Source organism: Saimiri boliviensis, chromosome 14 (assembly GCF_048565385.1).
Source record: "Saimiri boliviensis isolate mSaiBol1 chromosome 14, mSaiBol1.pri, whole genome shotgun sequence".
NCBI lineage: Eukaryota > Metazoa > Chordata > Mammalia > Primates > Cebidae > Saimiri > Saimiri boliviensis.
Window position 1 is genome coordinate 87,772,524 of NC_133462.1, and position 26,013 is coordinate 87,798,536.

At 36.7% G+C, this 26,013-nt stretch overlaps 1 protein-coding gene across 1 annotated transcript in view; it reads left to right on the top strand.

Annotated features, from left to right (window-relative positions):
* The window catches only part of FMN2 (formin 2), a 381,705-nt gene that overhangs the window by 229,962 nt on the left and 125,730 nt on the right, over nucleotides 1–26,013 (top strand). Inside the window, exons 9-13 of the mRNA XM_039464306.2 lie at nucleotides 4,387–4,478; nucleotides 4,650–4,779; nucleotides 5,906–6,052; nucleotides 9,539–9,598; nucleotides 9,758–9,878. Of these exons, the coding sequence (XP_039320240.2) occupies nucleotides 4,387–4,478; nucleotides 4,650–4,779; nucleotides 5,906–6,052; nucleotides 9,539–9,598; nucleotides 9,758–9,878 (550 nt within the window). The remainder of the gene's footprint in view (nucleotides 1–4,386; nucleotides 4,479–4,649; nucleotides 4,780–5,905; nucleotides 6,053–9,538; nucleotides 9,599–9,757; nucleotides 9,879–26,013) is intronic.

A 26,013-nucleotide genomic window follows, 5' to 3' on the forward strand; every position in this document is an offset into this window, starting at 1 on the left:
TTTTGCCCTTGATATTGTCCGAATGTTCCACTTTTCTCAAACCTCACTGTCACATTGCCATTACTTAGCGCCACTAAAGGAGCACTCATCACACTGCTTCCCGACTGCCTGAAGGCAAGAGTTGGGATTTGCTAGCCTTGTTTTCCTTCTTACCTTAGCAGTGAGTTGTGGTCAAGGGAGTGATACTCATTCCATGAACTGAATGCACATATTCCAAGCCTGTTTACATTCCTGCCATTTTAGAGATCTCCCCACTTGGACATTTCAACTGGGTCATTTTTCATTTGCCATCGATTTATATACTATTCTGGTAAAGTTACCTTTTCCAGAGCACTGTCAGATTGAACAGGAGAGGGTATTAGTGTAAAACTGGTACTTGGCAATTATGATTATTTTGAAATACAAACAAACTGTACTATAAGAAGTAGTTTAAGGCTGGGCACAGTGGCTCACGCCTGTAATCCCAGCACTTTGGGAGCTCAAGGCAGGTTTCATTTGGCCATATTCCTCCAAAACTAAAATAGGTTAAAATAAAGGAGTGTAGGCTGGGTGCTGGTGGCTCACGCCTGTAATCCCTACACTTGGGGAGGCTGAGGTGGGTGGATCATGAGATGAGGAGTTCAGGAAGACCAGCCTGGCCAACATGGAGAAACCCCATCTCTACTAAAAATACAAAAATTAGCCGGGCATGGTGGCGGGCACCTGTAATCCCAGCTACTCGGGAGGGAGGCTGAGGCAGAGAATTACTTGAACCTGGGAGATGGAGGTTGCAGTGAGCAGAGATCACACCACTGCACTCCAGCCTGGGTGACAGAGTGAGATTCTGTCTCAAAAACAAAAACAAAACAAAACAAAACAAAAATGAGTGAATACTTGTAATGACGCTCTCATATAAATGCACGTGTGTATATAAACATAGAAACACATACAGAGTTGAAATTCATTATTTGCAAAATCTATATTTGCTAACTTGCCTAGTCGCTAAAATATATTTTTAACTCCAAAATTGACATGCACAGGGCTTTTGTAGTTATTTGCCGACACGTGCTGAGTGGTGAAAGATTTGGGGGTCTCCCAGCACAGATGTTCCGAACTGAAATCGAGCAAGCTAACATTCTGGCTTTCTTTTCCAGCTCTCAGGCAGTAAGGCATCCTTTTTGCAGTCTATTTAGTGCCACGTTTTTTGTACTGTTGTGCTTTTTGTTAGTGATTTTTCGGTCTAAAATGGCCCCAAGAGCAGTGTTAAAGCACTAACTAGTGTTTCTGAGCACAAGAGGGCTGTGAGGTACCTTATGGGGAAAAATCTGTGTGCTGGACAAGTTGTGTTGAGTCATGAGCTATGGTGCTGCTGGCCTTGAGTATTAATGAGTCAACGGTATTTATTAAATGTCTTTAAACATCAAACAATGCTATGTATTGTTCAGTCCATGAAAATGTTGTGACCCCAGAGGCTCACAGGAGTCCTGTATTTTTTCCAGGCGTAATGGTTCAGTATATGCTGATTCAGTGCCCAGTCCACAAATAGCAAGAATTGACTGTGTGTGTGTGGAGTTAACTAAGCCCCAGAGGGAAAAAGAGACTAGAAGAGATAGTGTCATGTACACATATCTGTAGAGAACAAGAAAGGAGTTTATAGGGCATAAAGTGACAGTTCCCTCGACTTGCCATAAAGTTTACTGTCAGCCCACGGCAGCTTTATTTCTTTCTGAAGTGAGCAGAAATGGTTTAATATAGTGTAGGACATAAAGGACTGTGCAATTAATAATTTATATGTGCTAAATAGTTTGGTGAGTGCCTCTATAGTACTAATAGAAAGTCACTTTGTTCTGAAGACATTGATGTATTTCATCCTTCTCTTGTATCCTTAATTATTACTCTGATTTACCATAGCCATCTTTTTTCTCTTATAGCTGCCTTTTGATTTATTTTTGTTTTAAGATCCAGGGAATTTACTGGGTCCATGGTGTAGGATTCTAGTTATGGAACCCCATGTTGAGTCTATTCAACAGCTAGATTGAGTCTATATTAAGGTGTTTAAACAAAATCAAACTAAGAAACCTGATTATGTCATCAAATTGTAACAAGCTGGATTTTTTTTTTTAAATGAGGTTTTGGGTACAGAATGAGGTTGGGCTTGGAGATAGTTGACTAACCACCTGCTTTGGTAGAAACTCTTTCCTTTAAAAGAATAAAGAGGTTATAGGGATTGGAGACCTTTATGTGTTATACTTTGGTGTGGATTTGTGTGTCTTAAAACAACCCTGGCCTTGTCTGTATTCTTAGCTTTCATGTTCTTTTAGAATATTACCCTAGTCTCTCATTTGCCAGAAAGATGGATACTGTCATTTTTAAGTCTGTCTTGTAACATGGCTTTACATGGTCTTAAGATATTATTTGTGAGGCTGACTCTCATAGGTAACGGGCAAGTGAATGAAGGAGTATTTCCTCAAGTAGTAAAGTCTTGAGCAAAGCCACAATTAACTGAGGAGAAAAGTAAGATTAATGTGCAAGTGAAATTCTAGAAGAAGAGTTTTAATTTTTGGAGTAGCTTGGAATATTTGCGGTAAAATATACCTCCTTTACTTCTTTGTATCCTTTTGATGAATTGCATTCCAAATGCAAAATTTATGAAACTTCGGAGGATCGACTTCTCCAGCAGATCTCTCATCAGTTCTTCCCCGTTGAAAGAAGCTTCTTTTGAGGCAGCAAGTCTTAGTTAATCCTATCAACTGAAAACCTGCATTTCAAAACAATCAGTAAATACAAAGCAGAACCTAGCTCTTTTCAGGCCATATCTATCAATTCTCTTGAAAGCTATCAGGCTGTCTCCTATAGCAGTTCTGGGCCGAGCTGTTTATCTGTTTAAACAAAAATAATATTGAAAGAATTTTAACCTCTGAAGACTGGACTCAGAAATCATAATATGGTGGTCCACTCTTAATGCATTTAGAAAATGTGATATTTGGGCTCTTTTAACAGGACTGCAAATAAAAATAATCCAAATACTCTGTAAAATAAAGACAGATTTGTGCTTCTTGAAGTCTGTAAAATCTCCTACCCAATATTAATATTAAAAATGTACAGGATCTTCTCTCATAAGGAAACACATTTAGAATGACAAATTTTTAGTTTGAGATTTTAAAAGGGTGAAAGAAGACACTTAAGAAGAAAATAAGCATGGAGGCATTTTATATCAAAAAGAAAATCCAGGCCAGGTGCAGTGGCTCATGCCTGTATTCCCAGCAGTTTGGGAGGCCTAGACGGGTGGATCACCTGAGGTAAGGAGTTCGAGACCAGCCTAGCCAACATGGTGAAACGCTGTCTCTACTAAAAATACAAAAATTGAGACAGGCGTGGTGGCAGGCACCTGTAATCCCAGCTACTCAGGAGGCTGAAGCAGAAGAATCACTTGAACCTGGGAGATGGAGGTTGCAGTGAGCAGATGTGCCACTGTACTCCAGCCTGGGTGACAGAGCGAGACTCCATCTCAAAAAAAAGAAAAAAGAAAGAAAGAAAGAAAGAAAATCCAGCAAAAGGATCAAAACATTTTTTTGTTCTATGACTTAAATAATTTAATTGTATTTTCCCCCATATATAAAAAGCAATAAACAATGATTTCCATAGTTAAATAAGTACTTTTTTCTTTAAAAATACTATGAAACCTTTATGATCAAATTATTTCCAAATTCAACTTCATTGATTTCTGAATAAGAAATACTACTTTATAAAATGAAATGCTGGTGTTCATAAACAAGCAAAATAACAAAGGAAAACGATTGTTTTAAAGCATGCTTGTATGAATAAACGTTTCTCAGATTACTAAGAGTCAATAACATTATTTGGAAGATTTGGGGATAATCTGGTTTGCATAAAACATATTTACACTTTATTTTTTATTTATGTTTTTATTTTTTTGAGGCAGAGTCTCGCTCTGTCACCCAGGCTGGAGTTCAGTGGCACAATCTCAACTCACTGCAACCTCCACCTCCTGGGTTCAGGCAATTCTCCTGCCTCAGCCTCCTGAGTAGCTGGAATTACAGGCACTCGCCATCACGCCTGGCTCATTTTTGTGTCTTTGATAGAGACGGGGTTTCGCCATGTTGGCCATGCTGGTCCTCCTCATCTTCTGACCTCAGGTCATTCACGTGCCTCGGCCTCCCAAAGTGCTGGGATTACAGGCATGAGCCACTGCACCCGGCCGTATTTACGCTTTAAAATGCCTCATGAATTAAGTCAAGCTTTACTGCAGACAAATGCTAAGAAACATGAAAATATAGACAATTTTACTATATTCAGATCATTAAATTTATCGAAATAATTAGATGATTATTTAAGGGATTCAGTTGGCCAGACATTGAGAAATTGTTTGGTTTTTGTTTTTTTTAGAGAGCACAGTCAGACGAACTTGAAAAAATAGAGAAGCATGGCCGATCTTCCAAAGACAAGGAAAATGCCAAGTCTCTGGACAAACCTGAACAGTAAGCATGCCTTAGAACCACGTAGAGGGCATCCAGGCTGTGGGTCAGCCCATTTTGTTTGGAAAATGCAAATGCAGTGTCTTCAGTGCGTACTTGTTATGAATGAGATGAGGATAAACATCTGTTAATGTGAATTATATTTTTCTTCTTAACTTGGCTTTATTTCCTTAGGTTCCTTTATGAACTGTCACTAATCCCCAACTTTTCAGAGCGAGTCTTTTGCATCCTGTTCCAGTCCACGTTTTCAGAAAACATTTGCTCAATTCATCGCAAACTGGAATTACTACAGAAATTGTGTGAGGTGAGTTCTGGTCCAAAGAGAGCTGAACTTCAGTCTCATTTAATTGTGCTCAGTCATGTTCATATTTCAAAAAAGCATTCTTTTATTTACTCTAAGTACTCACCAAATTTGAAGGATAGCAGTCCCACAAAAGGGAACATTTTATGATTGAGCCTCAAGATCAAGGCAAATGTTCTGATGGGCACCTGGGGCTACAGGGCCATATTGCTAGAATGCAGCCAGTTCATGTTGGCCTCCAGAAACTTCTCTGCCTTCTCCTTTTGCCAAAACAAAATTTTCAGTTTTCATGGGCCTCTCAGACATCCGACTTCCAAAGAAATGTAATTTGAAGGCATTTTCTTTACTTTCTTTCTTTATCTGGAAGGACCCCTCCACAAATCGTTAATAATTATTCCAGCCAAGTAATTTAGGAACAGCCATATGACTCAATAGAAGATAAATGTTATTCTGAAAACAAAAAATAAATGCTTGGCAGAAATGACCAGTATTAACATTTAAAATGATTTGTCAAATATCAGTACCATTTGTTCTAGTTGTGGCAAATGATTTTGAAAAGTGAAAAGATGTTTTTACAGGCTCACATTTTCAGAAGACGTGACATGCAAATTCAAGTGAAACAGTGTTTTGAAAGAAATGAGTGTGAACTCTTCAGGGGTAAACCTAAATTTAGAAGTTAATCTCTGTAACTGCTTTTTGGGTTCCTCTGCTGATGCCAAAAATTTGTATTGTTCCACACAGAGGCACAATTAAGACAATGGCAGAATGTTGGTGATATTATTTTGTAATACTTCTCATTTGGCCTTCTTTGTTCTCATATAGCCTTAGTTCCCATGTAGCCTTAATAGTTCTCATACAGAGTTATTTGTTTTCCTAGAAATTAGATCATAGAAATGGCCTAGCATAGCATCTCTCAGCTTACAAAGGCATACCTGAATATTTGTGAGTGGTGCAACAACTTTCAAGATACTTTTCTTAAACTATAACTAGTAATTAGAAATCACAAAGCTTGGTCGTGACCCAAAACTACTCATACAGTATAAATAGCTGGCAGCGACTTGAGATGATTCAAACAAAACCTTTCATAAAATAAAAGTTGTTTTTTTATTGTTGTTATTCTGTTTTACAGACACTAAAAAATGGCCCAGGGGTTATGCAGGTTCTAGGTTTGGTTCTTGCCTTTGGCAACTACATGAATGGAGGAAATAAGACTCGAGGACAGGCGGATGGCTTTGGATTGGACATTCTTCCAAAGCTGAAAGACGTCAAGAGCAGTGTAAGTATTTTGCATGAGTGGACGTAAGCAAATTGAGAATTCTATGTTTTGTTTAGTAATAGGTTTGAATGTAAAGCAGTTGTAATAAATATTTCTTTTATGTTCCTAGGTCAGATGTTTCTTTATGTTCTGAGCTAGAAAAAAGTAATATCCATCAGTTATTTGTGATGTAGTGATGAATAATGTTTCCTAATGTGAATAATATTTGTCTAATGAATAATTACAACTTTCTAATATAAAAACAATATAAAAAGTAATTTTATATTATTTTAATATAAAATAATTGTTTTAATAGAAACACTTTAATAGAAAACTTGATACTGGTGTGTAGGGGAATGTCTAAGCCCTTTCGCAGACCTAACTATTTTTTGGTCCTGCTTCTGCAGTTGTGATTATTTGAAGTTAATATTTAAGCAATTGTGAGGGTGCCAGTAGAAATATGAGGTTAGAAATGATGGTAAGAGTCACAGACTCAAGTCTGAGATGGTAAACTCAAAAAAATAAAAGAGTTACATTTCTCTGATAAAAGAATATATATAGTTTTAATATAAAAACAATAATTTATTTTACTGTATCTTTCCCGTGTCTGCTAATATTTATCCTTTTGGAATCTGAAGGCTAATTATTTTCTGTGAGTTAGACAGTATATCTCGCATTTTTTTTTTTTGCCATGTAAAGCAGTGGACGCCCACAGGTCCATATTTTGAAAATAACACAAAGATGATTAAAATGGCTTGTAAATAAAATATAAAAGATGATTCTACTCTTCTGTGCAGACTTCTCTTCTTGATACTGGTGTCGGGGGGGATAGAAGCCCTTTTGCAGCCCTGATTATTTTGTGGTACTGCTTCTGCAGTTCTGTTTGTTTTAAATTAATATGTAAGCAATTGTGAGAGTGCAAGTAGAAATAGGAGGTTAGGAATGATGGTACGAGTCAAGACTCAAATCTCAGATGGTAAACTCAAAAAATAAAAGAGTTACGTTTCTCGATAAAAGAATCATCCCACACAAAAGAAGGATAAAGGAAATTCTGGCATGTTTTTAAAATATTAAGTTTAATAATTGGCTTGTAGAAATGATAGTAGATAGGATTGTCCTTCCTAGATAATGAAGTAATCTACTTCATGAGAGAAGGAGACTTTTTAAAATCTTTTCTACCAGCCAATAATTTGTTTATTGTCCTATGTACAGATGATTCTCAACTTAACAATGGGGTTACGACCTGATAAACCCATCCTAAACTGAAAATGCCATAAGTGAAACGGCATTCAGTACATCTAACGTAGCAAACATCAAAGTGTAGCCTTGCCTACCTCAAACATGCTCAGAACACTTTTAGCCTACAGTTGGGCAACTCATCTCACACAAAGGCTATTTTATAATAAACCGCGGAATGTCACATGTAACTGATTGAACGCTGTGCTGCAAGTGAAAAACAGAATGGTTGTATGGGTACCTGAAGTACAGTTTCTACTGAATGTGTATCACTTTTGTACCATTGTAAATTTGAAAAATTGTAAGATGACCCATCATAAGTCAGAGACTGTGTGTGTGTGTATGTGTGTGCGTGTGTATGTGTGTGCGTGTGTGTGTGTGTGTGTGTAGGGGGGTCAATTTAATACAGATAATCATTGAACATTCTTTCTTTGAGCATTTATGGAATCTGGACACTGCCTTTCCAAGATCGAGTAATTCATAGTCCCTCCTTGGTACACATAGGATTTTTTTATTTTTGTGGTTGTTTGTTCAAATGCTCCTGTGTGTGATACACATTTTCATAGAAATCTCTAATACATAGACCTGATAGATTACACTTGTTTAAAAAAAAAAAAATGCTTACACCAAGCGCAATAGCATGAGCCCATAATCCCAGCTACTTGGGAGGATTTTTCAAGACCAACCTGGGCAATACAGTGAGGCCCCTTCTAAAAAAAGTGCAGGGGTCGGGGGGAGGGAGGGAAAAGAAAAGAAGAGAAGAGAAAAGAAAAGAAAAGAGAAAAGACCTTTGCTTAACCTATGGTAATTCTTGAAAACGCAGCAACTGCTTGTTGGAGTGAAACAACTTTTGCAAATAATATTGAAATATATAACATCAATATCATGTTTAAATTATAAAAATGAACTGGAAATAGTTTCTAGTGATCATATACAAATAAAAGATTATTTGTGGGATTTTTTTGGTATCAGTTTATATATTTTATTCAATCCTCTACTAAGTTAAATTTCATTAATTTAAATAATCAAGGCGTAATCTAAAATAAAAATTTAAATATGTAATTAAGAAATACCTTTTTAAAATTGTTTCACTTGTACTCAGAGGAGCTATGCAAAGTCTTCCTGGATTGGTTCTTCTTTCTAAAACAAATGTAACTATACTTATTCCTCAGTACTATTTATAGACCTCCATGGACAGAGCTGTTACTTTGATCACTTAGAATTTTCTCTCAGTATGCCTAGTTTTGTTAGTTGATTCAGGTTCTGCCAACTGTTTCATTGAATTACAAGTCGGGGGAGAAAAAGGAGGTCAAGTTGCTTAAATCATTTTACAAGCAAATCCTGTCTAATGAGGGATGTCTCTAATAGCTATATTACTGACTCATGTCAAACTTGATTATAAACAGTTTTTGCTCTTTTAATACATATAGAAAAAGTCATGGTTATATTAAACAGTCCAGAGAATGTAGTTTGTATCATAGAGTTTTTTTAAAAAGTAAAATATATAGTTAAGCTCTCAGTTTCAGATTATCTACTATTACTTTAGAGCAAAAAAAAAAAAAAAAGTTAAATAAAAATTATTGCCCCTAAATAAACCAGAAAGAAGGTGAAAAGCTATTCTTTGAAGTGTTAGGTATGAAACAACTTTACCTTTTGTTAAATAGAAAACATCCACATTGTCTTATTTATAGCCACATAAGTATTAATTCCTCAATCTCAGTTGCTGATATAACAAATTGTAGTATTGGAACTGTTAAAAGCTCCCCTTTACTTACAATGATACTTAGCTTTTTTATTTCCCTAATCTATATGCTAATGCTAATCAAACTTAGTGTTGGAGTGGTACCTATTAGTCCAGCTATATATCAATGCTAGCATTATTTAATTATTTCCTTTAAGATAGTAGTTTTAAAACATAAAAAATAATAATCAAATGAAAACATAATAAAAACACAAAGTAATAAAACACACTTGATAATAATAAGACATGAGCTAAGTTTCTAATTGAGAAGGGTAACAATTGGAAAGTATTTCCAATTCAGACTTTGACCCTAAATAGCTGTGCTAAGATTGGAGCACTGGGGAGAAAAATCTTTGATGCCATCAAACTCCTTAGACACCATGGCCAAGACAATTCAAAATGTAAAATTTCACATGTCATTCCAAATGTTCTCATGTGTATACATGAATTCACTAGAATCTTTTTTGGTGACACTTTATATTTAATTAGTTAAAAAATATATTGTCACTGACTTTGCTCTTTCTGCCTAGGACAATAGCAGAAGCCTTTTGTCATATATTGTTTCGTATTATCTCCGAAATTTTGATGAGGTAAGACAATGTTTACATCTAGTCATATTCCGTTCTTCTTTATTTGTTGGATGATCTGGCAGTGCTTTTTGTTGTTTTTGTTTTGAACATCTCTGCTATTATTCTTTTTTATATTGATAACCAATTCCTTTAAATATGATGGGGTTTTCTGTTCATTAGGATGCTGGAAGAGAACAGTGTCTGTTCCCACTGCCAGAACCCCAGGACCTTTTTCAGGCCTCACAGATGAAGTTCGAAGATTTTCAAAAAGATCTCAGAAAACTGAAAAAAGACTTGAAAGGTAACTTACGATCCTGAACCTCATGTTTTCTGTTTATGCTTTTTAATGAGAGAAGGCAGACTTTTCAATGTTTTGAGAGAAAAGTAAGCTTTTCTTATCCTTATAGAACTAAATGTGTGTGTGTATGTGTGGCAAAAGAAGAATTTTGCCAATATTCTTAGTCGTTGGTTATTTAAAAAGTTACGTGTATCAAAAACTTGGTTATTAAGTAATATCTTGGTTATTTCAATTAACAATCTGTTTTGTCAAGAGTAAGTTTACATTTTGTTTCTATTTTATAACCAAGAACATTTGGATATTGGTCATGTCATGGTTGGATACAAATTATGTCATTGTTATAACAGAAGATAAATAGTCCCTCCCCATTTCCTTTGGTGTACTTGCCCAAGATTTTCTGGCTTATGAACTTCCCTGGGAACAAAATATCTTCTATTTAAAAACCACATACATGTATATTGTTTTTATTACCAATCAAAAAGTTTTATATAAAATTATTTTGGAGAATAATAGGCTGAAATTTTTCAAATTTCTGAATTAAAAGCATTTACAAAAAAGCAAATAGTTTGCAAATTTTTTGATTTTGTAGGTAAAATTCCTGCTATCCCTTTTCTTGATGTTCTTACTGAGTTGTGAACACCTCAGAGCTTTTTTGCTATATTACATACAGATAAGGAGTAAATACATTTACATGAGATTTTCATTTGATATTGTGTTACTATATGAGAAGAAAAGGCCTGGTTACCCCTGTCCAGAAACCAAAAAAAAAGACAACTTTTTAAGAGACTCTCAATTTTGAGGTGTGTTTATCCAAAGTTACTGATCTGTATTCAAATTCATGGAATTGTTAGATTCTAGTCACAGATGTTTTTATGTGGATTTCCATGAATACAGGAACATTATGTAGTGTGCTTATAGTTTTTATATATTCAACAGCATTTATTATGGACTTGGTTCATGTCAGACATTTGCTAGGTCCTGTGAAGTCACAAAGGTTATAGGAATCGCTATTGAAGAGGGCTGAAATTCTGTCACTTAGATGTGCCCTGTTGGAGACTTACATTTTGGTACTCGCTGACTGAGGCCAAGAAAGACTGCCTTGACTTACTCTGTCTTTATTACAATAATAATAAATAAAACTATGTTATATTTATATAATATTATGGTACTGTGAATTTTAAGAATGAATTCTGAAAGCAACAGAAAAAAAGAAGTCATGGTATAGTATTTATCATGCTTCAGCCTGATGATAGGCATCTTCGTTTGCTTATGAAATTTTATACACACTATAATGTGGTGCTAGGGACATTTCTAAGGGATCTGGAAAACACTTCCCACTTTAATCAATAGTTCAGTCTTGTAAAGTAGGATTTCGTAGTTTACAGGTGATTTGTTAAAGAAGAAGATTGGATGGTCCTGTTAAAAAGATACCGGGATTTACATTTGCTCTCTGTAGTTGTATCACTTTGGAACGTTATCCCATTTTCTTATAATAAATACACAACTAAAAAGAAATACCTAACTCACACCAGATAGTGGGTTTGAAAAGGACAATCAGCCAGTGTCTCTGAATACGAATTCCACTTCGGTATTTGCCGCCTACAAGTGCTAAGTGCCTGCATTTGGCAGCACAGAAGATTAGATATTGAACAAGTATCTTAGCAATTTTTTTAGTATCTCAGAGGGTGAAAAAGAGGATTTTAACCCTGAAGGTTTACACTTTATAGCAGGGAAAGATGAACTTATCTTTCAGATAAGTTTCAGATCTGAAAGACCTGTGCCCTTGACCAACAGTGATCACAATTGTCTAGCATAGGAGTGTCCCCAGTTTGAACATAGCTTGTTACAATTTGGTAGAGTTGCTAAAAGGGAGAGTTTCATGGCCAAATGAATGTAGAAGCTGCTAAGTTAAATTTAAAAGGACTTCATGGTATTCTTAAAAAAAAAAAAAAAGGACTTGGAATTGTTCTCCCATTCATTAAAGATCACTTTTTCACAGACTCTCTCATGGGTTCTGTAGTCACTGAAACGTATTTTGAGAAATGCAAGGTGAGCGTACTGTGTTAGTAACAGAAGAATGGTAGTTACCTTTGAGGAGCTCACAGGGAAAGTGGAGAAATGAGGCAATAGTTCACGAAACAATGTAATTATACGTTACTCTGCTGAAAAACTAGAATCAGCTTGAAGAGCTATTTACAAAGCTGTCAGACTCTGAGGATCAAAAACTGACAAATCATAATTTACTTCATTTTTTTTTGCTTTTCTAAAATTTGGGGTTTTCCGTGGAAAAGATGTTTTGTGACACGAGAAAGGAAATCTTATACATTGAAATTTAAATTCAGTTACTGGGAAGTAAAGATATATCCAAATATAGAATTTCATATCAACAAGGCATGGAATCTGCCTCATGTCCTTTTTAGGAATGAGATGGATATAAATAGATATATATATCCATCTGACTAAATGCGAGTCAAATGAAAAATTACTGGATTATATTATTTTAGGAACAATTACTTTGAAATAATGTCTACTTTGATCAAAGTAGCCTATTAAAAATGATTCTTTCTTTCTTTCCTCCTTTCTTTGTTCCTTTTTTTCTTTTCTTTTCTTTTTTTTTTTGACAGAGTCTTGCTCTGTGGCACAGGCTGGAGTGCAGGGGTGCAATCTTGGCTCACTGTAACCTCTGCCTCCCCACCTCCTGGGTTCAAGCAACTGTCCTGCCTCAGCCTCCCAAGTAGCTGAGATTACAGGGACAAGCCACCGCTTCCAGATAATTTTTTGTATTTTTAGTAGAGGCAGGGTTTCCCCGTGTTGGCCAGGCTGACCTCGAACTCCTGACAAGAATGATTTCTTCTAAGTGATCAGGTGAAAGAATTCATTTAAGAAGATTCAAAGGGCCACGTTTTTTTTTCCCAGAGGCAAGTTGTTATAAAAAGCTTTAGAAAATAGGTTAATGTATATGAAGGATTTATGTCAATACCTTTCATACAATAAATATCCAATAAATCTTGGCCATTCACAGTAAGGTAAAAATAGAATAAGCAGTGTGATTAGTCTGATAAAGACAGATAAGCTATAATCATAGAGTTCCTCATCTGCTGGCTGTAGCACTTCTGTTTCTGCTTAAAGACTTGATTTTTATTTCTAAGGAAAGGCTGAGCAATCATGTGTTAGGGCTCAGACCTTTTAATAAGACAACTGAATCTCATTTTAGCATTTTATAAGAACATCCACTGTGTTTAGTTTCTCTGCTCACTCCCAAGATTTCCGTATTTCCTCAGGGTACTTCCCTGGCTTTCTGAGTGACTGACTTGTAGCTCATTAAGCAACCTGATCTGCTTTTGATCTCTTCTGGCTGTCATTAGCTTTCCTTGATGTAGTCATGCCAAATGATGACTCTGTTCCAGTGCCTTTCTTGAGTAGGAATTGTAGCATTTGCCACATGACTTAAATCAACTCAACATGCACAGAGCATTGAGTAATTAAGTTACCGGAACTGGACAAGAATGTTCTCATGCAAATTTTTCTCTGGATCCTCTTTCTTTCTGTTCTTCCTCTCCGCATTCAAACTCTCTCTCTCTTTTCAACATCTGAGTTGAAAACATGTTAAAATTCATTAGCTGTACCTTCAAGTTGAAGCAATGTCCATGTACAGAGATGTAGGGAAAACCAGCCCTCAAACTTGTTTATATTATATTTTCGGCTTACAATGACTAGTATGTAATTATTACATTTAAAATTGTTCATTTCTGATATTTCCTTCCCCCCCTCCTTGTGTTTGAGGAGAGGAAACAAATAACCTTTTTAAAAAATAACATTTTACAGTAGTCCTCCCGCCTATCCAAGGTTTTAATTTCCTCGGTTTCAGTTACCCACAGTCAACCTTGATCCAAAAATATTAAGTGGACAATTTCAGAAGTAAACAATTCATGTTTGACTTTGTGCACCCTTCTGAGTGGTGTGATGATATCTCCCACCATCCGCCTTCATTCTTCGGCATGTGGGTCATCACTTAGTTCAGTGTATTCAAACTCTATATACGACCTCCCTGTTAGTCACTTAGGACACTGCTCCCCAAGCTTTTTGGCAACAGAGACCAGTTTCATGGAAGACAGTTTTCCCTTGGACAAGGCATGGGGTTGGTTTCGGGTGATTCAAGTGCTTTACATTTATTGTGTACTTTATTTCTATTATTATTGCATTGTAATATGTAATAAAGTAATTATACAACTCAGTGAAAGCTCTAAGCTTGTTTTCCTGCAACTAGATGGTCCCATCTGGGGGTGGTGGGAGGCAGTGACAGATCATCAGACATTAGATTCTTCTAAGGAACATACAACCTAGATCCCACACATACACAGTTCACAGTAGGGTTCTGGGGGATGGGAGACAGCGAGAGATCATCAGACGTTAGTTTAGGGCCTTCACTAATTCTACATTATGGTGAGCTGTATAATTAACTTCATTATATGTTACAATATAATAATAATAGAAGTAAAGTGCACAATAAATGTCATGTGCTTCAATCATCCCGATTATTCTAAGGAGAGCAAACCCTCGATCTCTGACATGCGCAGTTCACAGTAGGGTTATGGCTCCTATAAGACTCTAATGCTGCTGCTAATCTGACAGGAGGCAGAGCTCAGGCTGTAATGCTAGTCCTGAGGAGCGGCTGTAAATATGGATGAAGCTTTGCTTGCTTGCTGGCCACTCACCTCCTGTTGTGTGGCCCAGCTCCTAACTGCACAGACCAGTACCTGTCCGTGGCCCAGGGGTCAAGGACCCCTGACTTAGGAGTCATCCTGATTATCAGATCAACAGATCCCAAAATGGGTGTGTGGGGTATGATAAGATGTTTTGAGACAGAGAGACCACATGCACAGAACTTCTATTACAGTATATTGTTATAATTGTTCTATTTTATTATTGTTTTTAATCTCTTACTGTACCTAGTTTATAAATTAAACTATAGCATAGGTATGTATGTATAGGAGGAAGCATTATATATAGGTTTCAGTACTATCTGCTGCTCCAAGCATCCACTGGAGATCTTGGAAGGTATTCTTCGTGGATAAGGGAATACTACTATTTTATGATTAAAAAAAATTAATTGAGGTAAACTATAAAATTTACCATCTTTACCATTTTTAAGTTATATTTTAAAATTAATATTTGTTTAACATAGGAGCTTAAGACAACCTTGAAAAATGTAGAGAAGAAAATATTTATCTGTATTTCTACAGTTCATGATAAATAATGTTTGTATTTTGGTCTTTATATCTGGGAGATGAGTGTTTATTGCATGTGCATACATACATAAATTATACAATTGGGATCATGATGCACATAGTTTTTGCAATTTTTGTCCAGTCATTTTCTGGTTCATAGTAGGATAATTTTATTTAATTTATTTACATAATATTCTTTTTTTTTTTTTCTTTTTCTTTTTCTTTTTTTTCAAGACGGAGTTTCACTCTGTCGCCCAGGCTGGAGTGCAATGTTGCAGTCTTGGCTCACTGCAACCTCTGCTTCCCGGGTTCAGGCGATTCTGTTGCCTCAGCCTCCCAAGTAGCTGGGACTAGAGACACATGCCACCACACTGTCTAATTGTTTGTATTTTTAGTACAGACGGGGTTTCACAGTTTGAGGCAGGATAGTCTTGATCTCCTGACCTCATGATCCACCCACCTCGGCCTCCCAAAGTGCTGGGATTACAGATGTGAGCCACTGCGCCCGGCCTATTTACATATATTTATATTTTCTTTCTGGTTGTCTATTGCCTTGACAAATTTTTAAATATTCTCTTCCTAACACCTCCAATAACATTAAGAAGATATACGCAGTGTTCCTGTTAATTTCTTGGGTAAGTCTAAATGTTAACATATTTTGTTAACTATACAATTTTATAACATGCTATAAATTTATGTAGTATATTTATTCTTCTAAAAAAGGTGAATGTTTTAGAACATTCTAACAATCGAATTCCTTCTACTTTCTTTCCAGTATTTTTCCCAGACTTTGGGTACTGTCATTTTTCTTAAAAACATTACTGCTGTTTAATAATTATTAGGTGATAACATTTATGAATATGTTTAATTAATTACTGTGTTATAATTGTTATATCTCATATCGCCCCCCATTTCACATTTGGCTGTCTTTCAGTGTGAGTGGGTGGGTGTCAAACTCTTAGTCCAAAAATAACTGAAAAAAAATTGTTCCCCCTTGTTCTGGAATAATGGTTTTGCCAGAAATAGAATTTTAGACTGACTCATTTTTCATCCATATTTTGAAGAGTTTTTTTGTTTTCTGGCATCTCTTGTTACTGATAGATGTATTTTCAATAATTTTTTTTAATTTTTTTGTAGATAAGCTGTCTTATTTCTGATGACTTGTATAATTTTCTCATTATTTTTACTCATTTTTGGCTTTCCTTTGATATGTGTGGTATGAATCTATTTTTTAAAATTTTTTTGTATTGCTCTCTACTTAGAATTTCCTATTAAAATACTGATGGCTTCCTTAATGTGGAGAAAGATTTCTCAGCCACTGTCTGCCCAAGCATTACCTCACCTTTCTGTTTTTTCCTGAAACTCCTTTTAGATGTTCATTGGTCTAATCCCTTTTAGTCCCTTGATCTAATCCCCATGTCTAACATCTCTTTCATATGTTTAAAATCTCCTTCCACCTTTTGCCATTATCTTCATGCATTCTTCACATTATCTTCTATTTCATTCATTCTCTCTTGACTCTGCTAATTCTAATATTTATGTTATCAATGCAGTTACTTTATACCATAATAATTTTTGTTTTCAAGATTTTATCATATTCATTTTGCATCCAAAGTAATTTCTTATTTTAATTTTGGATATTTATCTTTCCTTTATCTCATTGATATTTACAAAAATATATTAAAGTCCTTTTCAGCTTTTGTTTCCTCTGAAATGAATTCATATTTCGCCTATTGATTTGCGTAAGTTATGCTTCAGAGTCACTAGTTTCCTATGTGGTGCTAGAATGATGATTTTATAAAGATCAAGTTCACAATTTCAGGTTGAACTCCATTCCGTTTTTTGCCCCCTTCTCATCACTGCATTTGACTAGTCTTTAAAAAAAAAAAAGTCAGGTAATTATGGTTTATGCTCTTTTTATTTACAAATGAGGACAGCTAAACCTGTCCTCTTTTGTGAATAAAATTCAGCTGTGGCTGGGTGCAGTAGCTCATGCCTGAATGCCAGCACTTTGGGAGGCTGAAGCCTGCAGATCACGAGATCAGGAGTTCAAAACCTCCTTGGTCCACATGTTGAAACCCCATCTCTACTAAAGATACCAAATAAAAAAAATTAGCTGGGCGTGGTGGCGTGTGTTTGCAATCCCAGCTACCCGGGAGGCTGAGGCAGGACAATCTCCTTTTTTTCTGTTCTTAATTATTATTATTATACTTTAAGTTCTTGGGTACATGTGCAGATCGTGCAAGATTGTTACATAGGTATACACATGCCATAGTGGTTTGCTTCCTCCATCCCTCTGTCATCTACATTGGATATTTCCCCTAATGTTATCCCTCCCCAATCCCCCCACCCTCTGCTATCCCTCCCCTAGCTCCCCCACCCCCCAACAGGCACCGATATATGATGTTCCCCTCCCTGTGTTCATGTGTTCTCATTGTTCAGCACCCACTTATGAGTGAAAATATGCAGTGTTTGGTTTTCTGTTCTTGTGTCAGTTTGCTGAGAATGATGGTTTCCAGCTTTATCCATGTCCCTGCAAAGGACATGAACTCATCCTTTTTTATGGCTGCATAGTATTCTGTAGTATATATGTGCCACATTTTCTTTATTCAGTCTATCACCGACGGGCATTTGGCTTGGTTCCACGTCTTTGCTGTTGTAAACAGTGCCTTAATGAACATGCATGTGCATGTGTCTTTATAATAGAATGATTTATAATCCTTTGGATATATACCCAGTAATGGGATTGCTGGGTCAAATGGTCTTTCTATTTCTAGATCCTTGATGAATTGACACACTGTCTTCCACAATGGTTGGACTAATTTACACTCCCACAAACAGTGTAAAAGCATTCCTATTTTGAGGCAGGAGAATCTCTTGAACCCAGAAAGCAAAGGTTGCAGTGAGCTGAGATTGCACCACTGCACTCCAGCCTGGGTGACAGGGCAAGACTCTGTCTAAAAAAATAATAATAATAAAATAAAATTAAGGTGGAATATGGCCACACTCCATCATATACATAGTAGCTATGACTGTGTTTGTGTTACGACTGCAGAGTTGAAGAATTCTGATAGAAACCTTCTATCAGTTAATGCGTTCCCCAACTCCCTTCCCCTGACCCCCAAAATCCTTCACTGTCTTGTGATTCTTTTTCCATTGCTTTAACTTGGCCTGCCTTTGGTACCCAAGTCAGAACCAAAGCTTCTATCAGCAGCATAGAGCTCCTGTCCTGTGAGCATATCCGGTCGCCAAGCTAGTGAATGACTTGGCTGAGGTCTGGGCTGGGAGGCTGTGGCTACTTACTCTTGCTGCCCCAGGCGTTGCGCTGCATGTGGGCTACAGCCCTAGGAAGCAGTGAATTGTGGGTGTTTTCATCCTCTTTGTGTGAGTTTGGGAGACCAGGTACCACCCTGGGTTTTCAGTAGAGAGACTGGTTCCTTTACCTCCTGTCTGTTCTCTCCCATCCCCAGTTCCCACATAAGCCGAGATCTTTACCTATTCCTCCAGAATCACAATTCTGTGACTTCTACTTCCACCCTATTTATTAACTTGGACTTCTGTACTATTTCTGGTCCAAGGAGATATTCCCTTTTTTTTTTTTTTTTTTTTTTTTTTTTTTTTTTTAAGAGAAGTCTTGCTCAGTCACCAGGCTGGAATGCAGTGGCACCATCTCAGCTCACTGCAACGTCTGCCTCCCTGGGTTCAAGCAATTCCCCTGCCTCAGCCTCCCAAGTAGCTAGGATTACAGGCATGCACTACCATGTCCAGTTAACTCTTTGTATTTTAGTAGAGATGGGGTTTCACCATGTCGGCCAGGCTGGTCTCGATTTCCTGACCTTATGATCTACCTGCCTCAGCCTTTCAAAGCTGGGATTACAGGCATGAGCTACTGCTCTCAGCCTAATATTTTTAAAAAGCATACTATGTCTGCTTAGTTTCCTCTTTGTATGTTACTGTTCACTGATCTGTGTTTTCAACAGAGGGAAGGCTCAGGCTATAAATTCATTATAAGTTCTGTTTGACTGGACTTCTGTATTCACTTTTATATCTTACATTTTTCTTCACTGAAAATTGTAGCAGAAACATTTTTCCATACTATTTAATATGCTTCAAAAACTACTTGGGATGATTTCATAATTCATCTCATGAATATGCTGTAATTTAGTGAGTAATTTGATTCTTGTAGGGAATTAGACTCCTCCCAGTTTTTACTACTCTTAAGTACATCATGCTGAACATTCTTATTCATAGCCCTTTTAAAAGTTATATCTCTGGTTGTTTCCTTAACATAGGTTCAGATTTACAATTACTGGATCAAAGGCAATGAACATTTTTTCAACTTCTTGATATTATCAAATGTTATAAAAATGCTTTCTAGAAGGAAAACTGATTTATTTTAATGGTAAGTTGTTAAAGTAAAACAATAATAAAACATGAAATTTAGATTAGGAAAGAATCTTAGAGACATTATGGCCTCATGCCTTAATCATTTTAACAAATGTTTATTAAATTAACAAAATTAAAAAGTAGATTCTTTCTTCATAGCTCATAGACTAAAAAGAGGACCATTGATGATATGAATAACCACTATGCAGTATATAAACTTTTTTCACTGTGTAGAAACACATAAGTAGTAGTTATTAAATATACTTGGAAAATTATGTTTAAATTGGAGTTCAAAGGAGCCGTAAAATTCTCCCAAAAGGAAAAAGAAATAGGATTTCAAGTATAGGAGAGAGCACGAGCAAAGTCACCCATCCTGTGACCATTTGGGCTTTGATTATTTACTGGTTCCTGAGGCCGGAAGTCTCCCAATTTATATCAGGTATATATCTAACAGATGTAAAATGTGTATACCTGAGATGTGACTCATTGCAGCGGAATTCACAACCAGAGTGAAAATTGTACATGTACATGTTTTGGAAAAGCCTTCTAGCCAGGAATTCTGATACGCCTTTCAAAGTAGCTTGCCATGACTACTCTGTGTCGCTATTTTACATGCATTGGCTCATTTGATCACTATGCCATAGATAGGATCATTAATCCTCTCTTTAGTGACTGGGTAACTGCAAGTTAGCGATATTAAATACCCTTCTAAAGGTCACATAGTACAAGCTGAGGCTGGATCTGGGCCTGAGGAAGCTGATCCAGAACTCGCCCTTTTAACCCCAGCACAAACACTGCTTCCTTTTGGCGTTCAGTGCACAGAACCCTTCAGGGAAGGTTGAGAAGCCGAACATGCAACTATAATTGCACTGAAGCATAGTAACAACCGTGATAAAACAGGAGCAGGGAGTCGAGTGGAAATTGAGCCTGATTCTATCTAATTGGTTAGAGAAGGCTTGAGTTAGGTATTGCCATGAGAATTGAGTCATGAGGTATAAATACTTTACCAGGTGAAAAAATTTATGGAAGGAAATTTGAATAGATGAGCCACCAAGTTCAATGAGATGAAGTGAGTGCATCTTGGAATTTTGAGCAATCTGACATGATTCAAATACTGGCCGAGTACAGAGAAGTGGAAAGCAATGAAGACATAGACGTACATAGTGATCAGATCAATCCCACATAGATAGGCAAGAAGATTGAGTAGACACGGGGTGTGTGTGTTTGGGTGGGGGGGTATCTGGAAGAAAAAGAAGGAGGAGACAGAGAGGCATTTCAGGCAGAGGAAATGTCCAAATGTCCCAGCATTCGTAGAACATAGTGACCGTGAGATGATAGAACGTGTTTTCTGATTATGGAAGCCCCTTAAATTTATGTACTTTATAAGGAATTTTCATTTTACTCTAAATACAGTTTCCAACCATTGAAAGATTCTATTCATGGAAATGGAGTGATATGATTTATGTCTTGAAAGTGCTACTCTGACAAGAGTCGAATTTGTGAGACCAGTTTGGAAGCAATTGTGATTTTGACAAAGGAGGGAGACAGAGGAGATGGGAAGAGCTAAACAGATCTTTCTATTTTTAGGGAGAGTCAGCATTCTAGAGAGTAACTGTTTAGACTTTTCTGTAATCTATGTAATGTATAAATGCTTCTTAATAAAACTGTGTAATTCCATGATTTCCTTCAAGTCAGTGGTATGTAGGTTACTGTGATGTTTTGCTGTTTGAGATGTTTACATTTCTTTCCAGAAGCTTTGAAAGAAACATTTTCATTTGTGATTTTTTTTCCCCCAAAGTTGATAAGCCTCAAGTATTTCTCTTTCTCCTCTTTCCTTTCTCCACACTAACATGCATGTATACCCAACTTAAATCAACATTTTTCAGTATTCTTTGACTTTTTTAAACTATTAATCTCAAAATATACATTACTTTCAGTGGTGACTTTGCCATTGGAAAGGAGAATTAACGAGAAGAAAAATTTTCAAATCTTTTGAGTCGTTAGTCGTTGAATTCTAAGATTTGATGCCATTTATAAATATTAGAAAAAATAACAAAATTGTATTTTTTCCTTTTTACTGATTGCCTGCTGTTCTGACCCAGCTGCCTGGTGAAAACCGCAGCTAATTAAAGATGATTACTTCCCTGTCATTTTGAGTTAAGGTACATTTTATTTTATAAGTTATCTGTGGTTGTGTTACAGTGTGTACTTTGCAAAAAATGTTTGTTTTTAGAGCAATAGCCAACTTAGTTTAATGCAAAGCCATAAGATTCTGTTTCTTTTAGGGACCTCGTATAAACAAATTATCACATGAAAGCATGGTCTACACATATGTGGTACAAGTTTACCATGAGATTATAGTCATTTACAACAGTTTTCATGAGAATGTTTCATCCTCCATAACCAAGTCATTTCTTTTTCCATTTTTAATTGGCAAACTTCTGTTCATCCTTCTAAACGATTCAGCTAAAATAAATGTACTTAGCTAAAATAATTCCTCTTTAGCAAAGCTGTCTGATGAACTTGCCCTACAGAAGAACAAAGATGCACTGATAGCCACATAAACAGTGATTTGCAGAAGTGCCTGACAGCATGTTAACTGTGAGAGTATAAATGTTAGTAACTTTTCAAACCATGCTGAGAATTTCATCTTGGTCAGTATCACTGATGATTGATATTCTTTTAAAAAATACTAAATGTCAGAGAATGTGAAATATTGGCAAAGATAAAGATTGGTGAGAACACTTTTACACTGAGGATGGAAATGAAAACTGATTCATCCACATGAGAAACCATCTGGCAATGTGTGTGTGTGTATATATATATATATATTTTTTTTTTTTTTTAGACAGAGTCTCATTCTGTCACCAAGGCTGCAGTGGCCTGATCTCAGCTCATTGCAACCCCACCTTCTGGGTTGAAGTGATTCTCACGTCTCAGCCTCCCAAGTAGCTGGGATTATAGGCATGCACCACCACAACTGGCTGCTTTTTGTATTTTTGGTAGAGACAAGGTTTCGCTATGTTGGCCAGGCTGGACTCAAACTCCTGGCCTCAAGTGATCTACCTGACTCAGCCTCCCAGAGTGCTGGGATTACAGGCATGAGCCACCACGTCTGGCCCGGCAATATCTTACTAAGCCAAAAATGTCTAAACTCTGATCCAGCATTTGGCCCCTAGATATACCCTCTAGTGCACAGGTGACCAGGCGAAATATATAATGTCATTCGTGTTGATAGCAGCAGCACCAAAATCCTGAGATGCTTTTCAACAAAATAATAGCTGAGTGAATTATGGTATCTTCTTTCAAAGGACATCTGTTGAACTGTGAAACTGACTGAACTGTATTTACCTGCATTAAAAATGGATAAATCTTAGGAACACAAGCTTGAGAAAAAGCAAGTTGTTGGAAAAATATGAACAGTATGATTTCAGTTTTTCAAGTTCAAATATATAGACAAGTACAGAAGTCTCCCCTTATCTGTGGGGAATAAGACTCTCAGTAAATGCCTGAAGCCACAGATAGTACCAAACTCAGTATGTACTATGTTTTTCTTATACATATATATCTATGATAAAACTTCATTTATAAATTAGGTTCAGTAAGAGATTAATAGTGATAATGATAAAAATAATTATGGCAATATACTGTAGTAAAAGTTATACAAATGTGGTATCTCTTTTTCCCTCTTAGAATGCTGTAGTATTTTCAGACTGTGCTTAACTGTTGGTAACTGAAACCATGGGAAGCAAACCCATGAATACGGGATGGCAGCTTGGCTTGTTTAGAGGTAGTAGTGGGATGAGAAACACAAAGTTGGCTGGGCACGGTGGTCCCAGTGCAAAAAGGTAGTTTTGGAGCTAAGAGACAGTATTTTAATAACTGAAATACTGTTTATTTTATTCTTTAATATTAAGTTATTTATGTTATTTCAAGGTGGTCATCCATCTTTCTTATAGCTCTTCAAGTTGAGAATACATGGAAGAGATTTATAACAAATTTAAACTATATCATACCCTTCTCTCAATGAACATTTCTTAATGTTGTCTTCTCACCTTAGTTCTTTCATGGTTGCATGCTAGACAGCCTCAAAGACGCTTATGTCCATTTCTAAAATTTGAGTAGAAAAAGTAAGAACAGAGGAAATATGGAAGATTCTGACCAATGTCCAGTACGGTAGAAAGATGTTTTGCTTACTTGAGTCGCACGTTTCAGTTAATAAATCTGTGTTGGGCTGGGCATGGTGGCTTATGCCTGTAATCCCAGCACTTTGGGAGGCTGAGGTGGGTAGGTCACAAGGTCAGGAGTTCAAAGTCAGCCTGGCCAATAAGGTGAAACCCTGTCTCTACTAATAATATAAAAATTAGCCAGACATGGTGGCACACGCCTGTAATCCCAGCTACTCAGGAGGCTGAGGCAAGAGAATAGCTTGAACCCGGGAGGCAGAGGTTACAGTGAGCTGAGACTGCACCACTGTACTCCAGCCTTGGGGGACAGAGCAAGACTCTGCCAATCAATCAATCTATCTATCCATCAATAATCTGTCTTGTACTAGAGGATGAGAAAAATGTCAGTATATGGAGTGAGAGATGGGCAGAATTCATTTCTACATGAAGATCACTGTAAAGATGGGAGCTGAAACAGTAGAAGGGGTAACCTGGAAAGTAGCAAGCCCCTGGCATCTAGAAATATTCATATGCAGACCAGGAGGCTAGGGACATTGCATAACTGTGTGTTCTTTAATTTTTCATGACTTCATCTCTTACACAATATGAAACGTTGGTGTCAGTCCATATGTTCAAGGTTCAAGGTAAAAGAATCAACGCTAGTGTCCCCTCCTAAAGCTAGCAGAGTACAAACTTGTGAAATTTTGTGATATATCAAATGATGCTATTTGTATAGATACCACAATTAAATAATGGAGAGTTAGTTTAATTTCATTTTGGGTTATCCCTTGCTAATACAGTACACTCACTTAAATTATCTAAATGACCACTGGGGCCTTATTTATAATGATGTATAAATGCTAACCTTTTATGTTTCACAAGACCAAATGTGTGAAGGAAGTTCACTGTCAACAATGCACATTCACCATTTATCACGTTTTTATTCCTTGACCTATCAGCAACTAGCTTGAGAACTTATTCAAATCAGGCCAAAACTTATACCTTAACTGACTGTGAAAGGATGACTTCCTCTTCTTTTTGTGAACATATAGATAAACAGAGGAGCATAGCAAGCAGTGTCCCAGAGGGATCGTCTGGTCCAGCCAGTGGCATCCAAACTATCAACATATGGTGTGCCCTCATGAATTATGAGTTGTGTCTTAAGTCTAAAATAGATCATAGTTAGTTACTGCCAATAAAGAATATGTTGGAAAAAACCTAGAGCTCATTCTGTGGTGTTCTTGTAGAAATACCATTCTCACAACCTGAAGCATTACCTTCAGTGCTTCTTGAGATGGCTAGATGAGGGCTCAGTTTCTTAACTGTTGGGTGCTAATGGTAGCAGGCATGGTATATGATGCTGTTAGTGTAGCAGTAATTGTAGCAAACACATTCCTCTTACTACGTGTGAAGCACTGTTCAATGTGCTTATGTGTTTACCTATGTAAAATCCACCAATCTTCACAATTCTGTTAATTAGACACTAATCTTGTCCCCATATTACAGATGAAGAAACAGACACAGAGAGGCTACATACTTGACCAAACTACAAAACTAGAAAGCGGAAAAGCCAGGATGCACACCCAGCCTCCAGGGCCCATGTTCTCGGTTTCTAGGATTGTATTGCTTTCCTGTGTGCTTTTGCTGCTAGCAGTAACAATGGTAACAACGATAATAATGGTCAAAACTTCCACAGCTCTTTCTTGTCTCCAGGTACCATGCTAGGTGTTTTGCCTATATTGACTTATTTATCCCTCATAGCAACTCAAGGAGGCAACTTCCATTGCTATTTGTGAGTTACAGCACAGCTAGTATGTTTTGTCTGTCTGTAACCCACACAGCGGACCTGTCCATGGAGGTGCATCATGTTTGAAAGCATAACCGATTGTGTATGGAGGGTGACAAGCCGGACTCTTCATGATCATGGTTCATTTCAGGGAGTGGCATGTCATGTTCTTGCTTTAATCTGGCAGTAATAAACTGATGTGTGCCCCACAGCGTGCCATTCTGTGAATGACATGGATGTATTGGAGCCCATTGTCCAATGGGAATAGCTGACATTTTTCTTTCTATCCTCTGGCTGGGTTATTCTTTGTATTTGGAAACCTAATACATGCTTTCCGATATTAGCCCTTCAACATGATAGAAAATCTTTTTGGCTCAGAGAGGTCTTTAAATTAAACAAAAGTTGAGATGATTAGAATTACTCAGTTATGCCAACAGTCTCCTAACAAATGTTTTTTTAATATTTGGATTTGACTATAATGCAAGTTTTCCAGGAACTCTATCTTTGTTCTGTTTTTAATAATGTTTCTAAATGACCCTTCAAGTTTGTGAGATTGTAGTGTTTGGTATTTT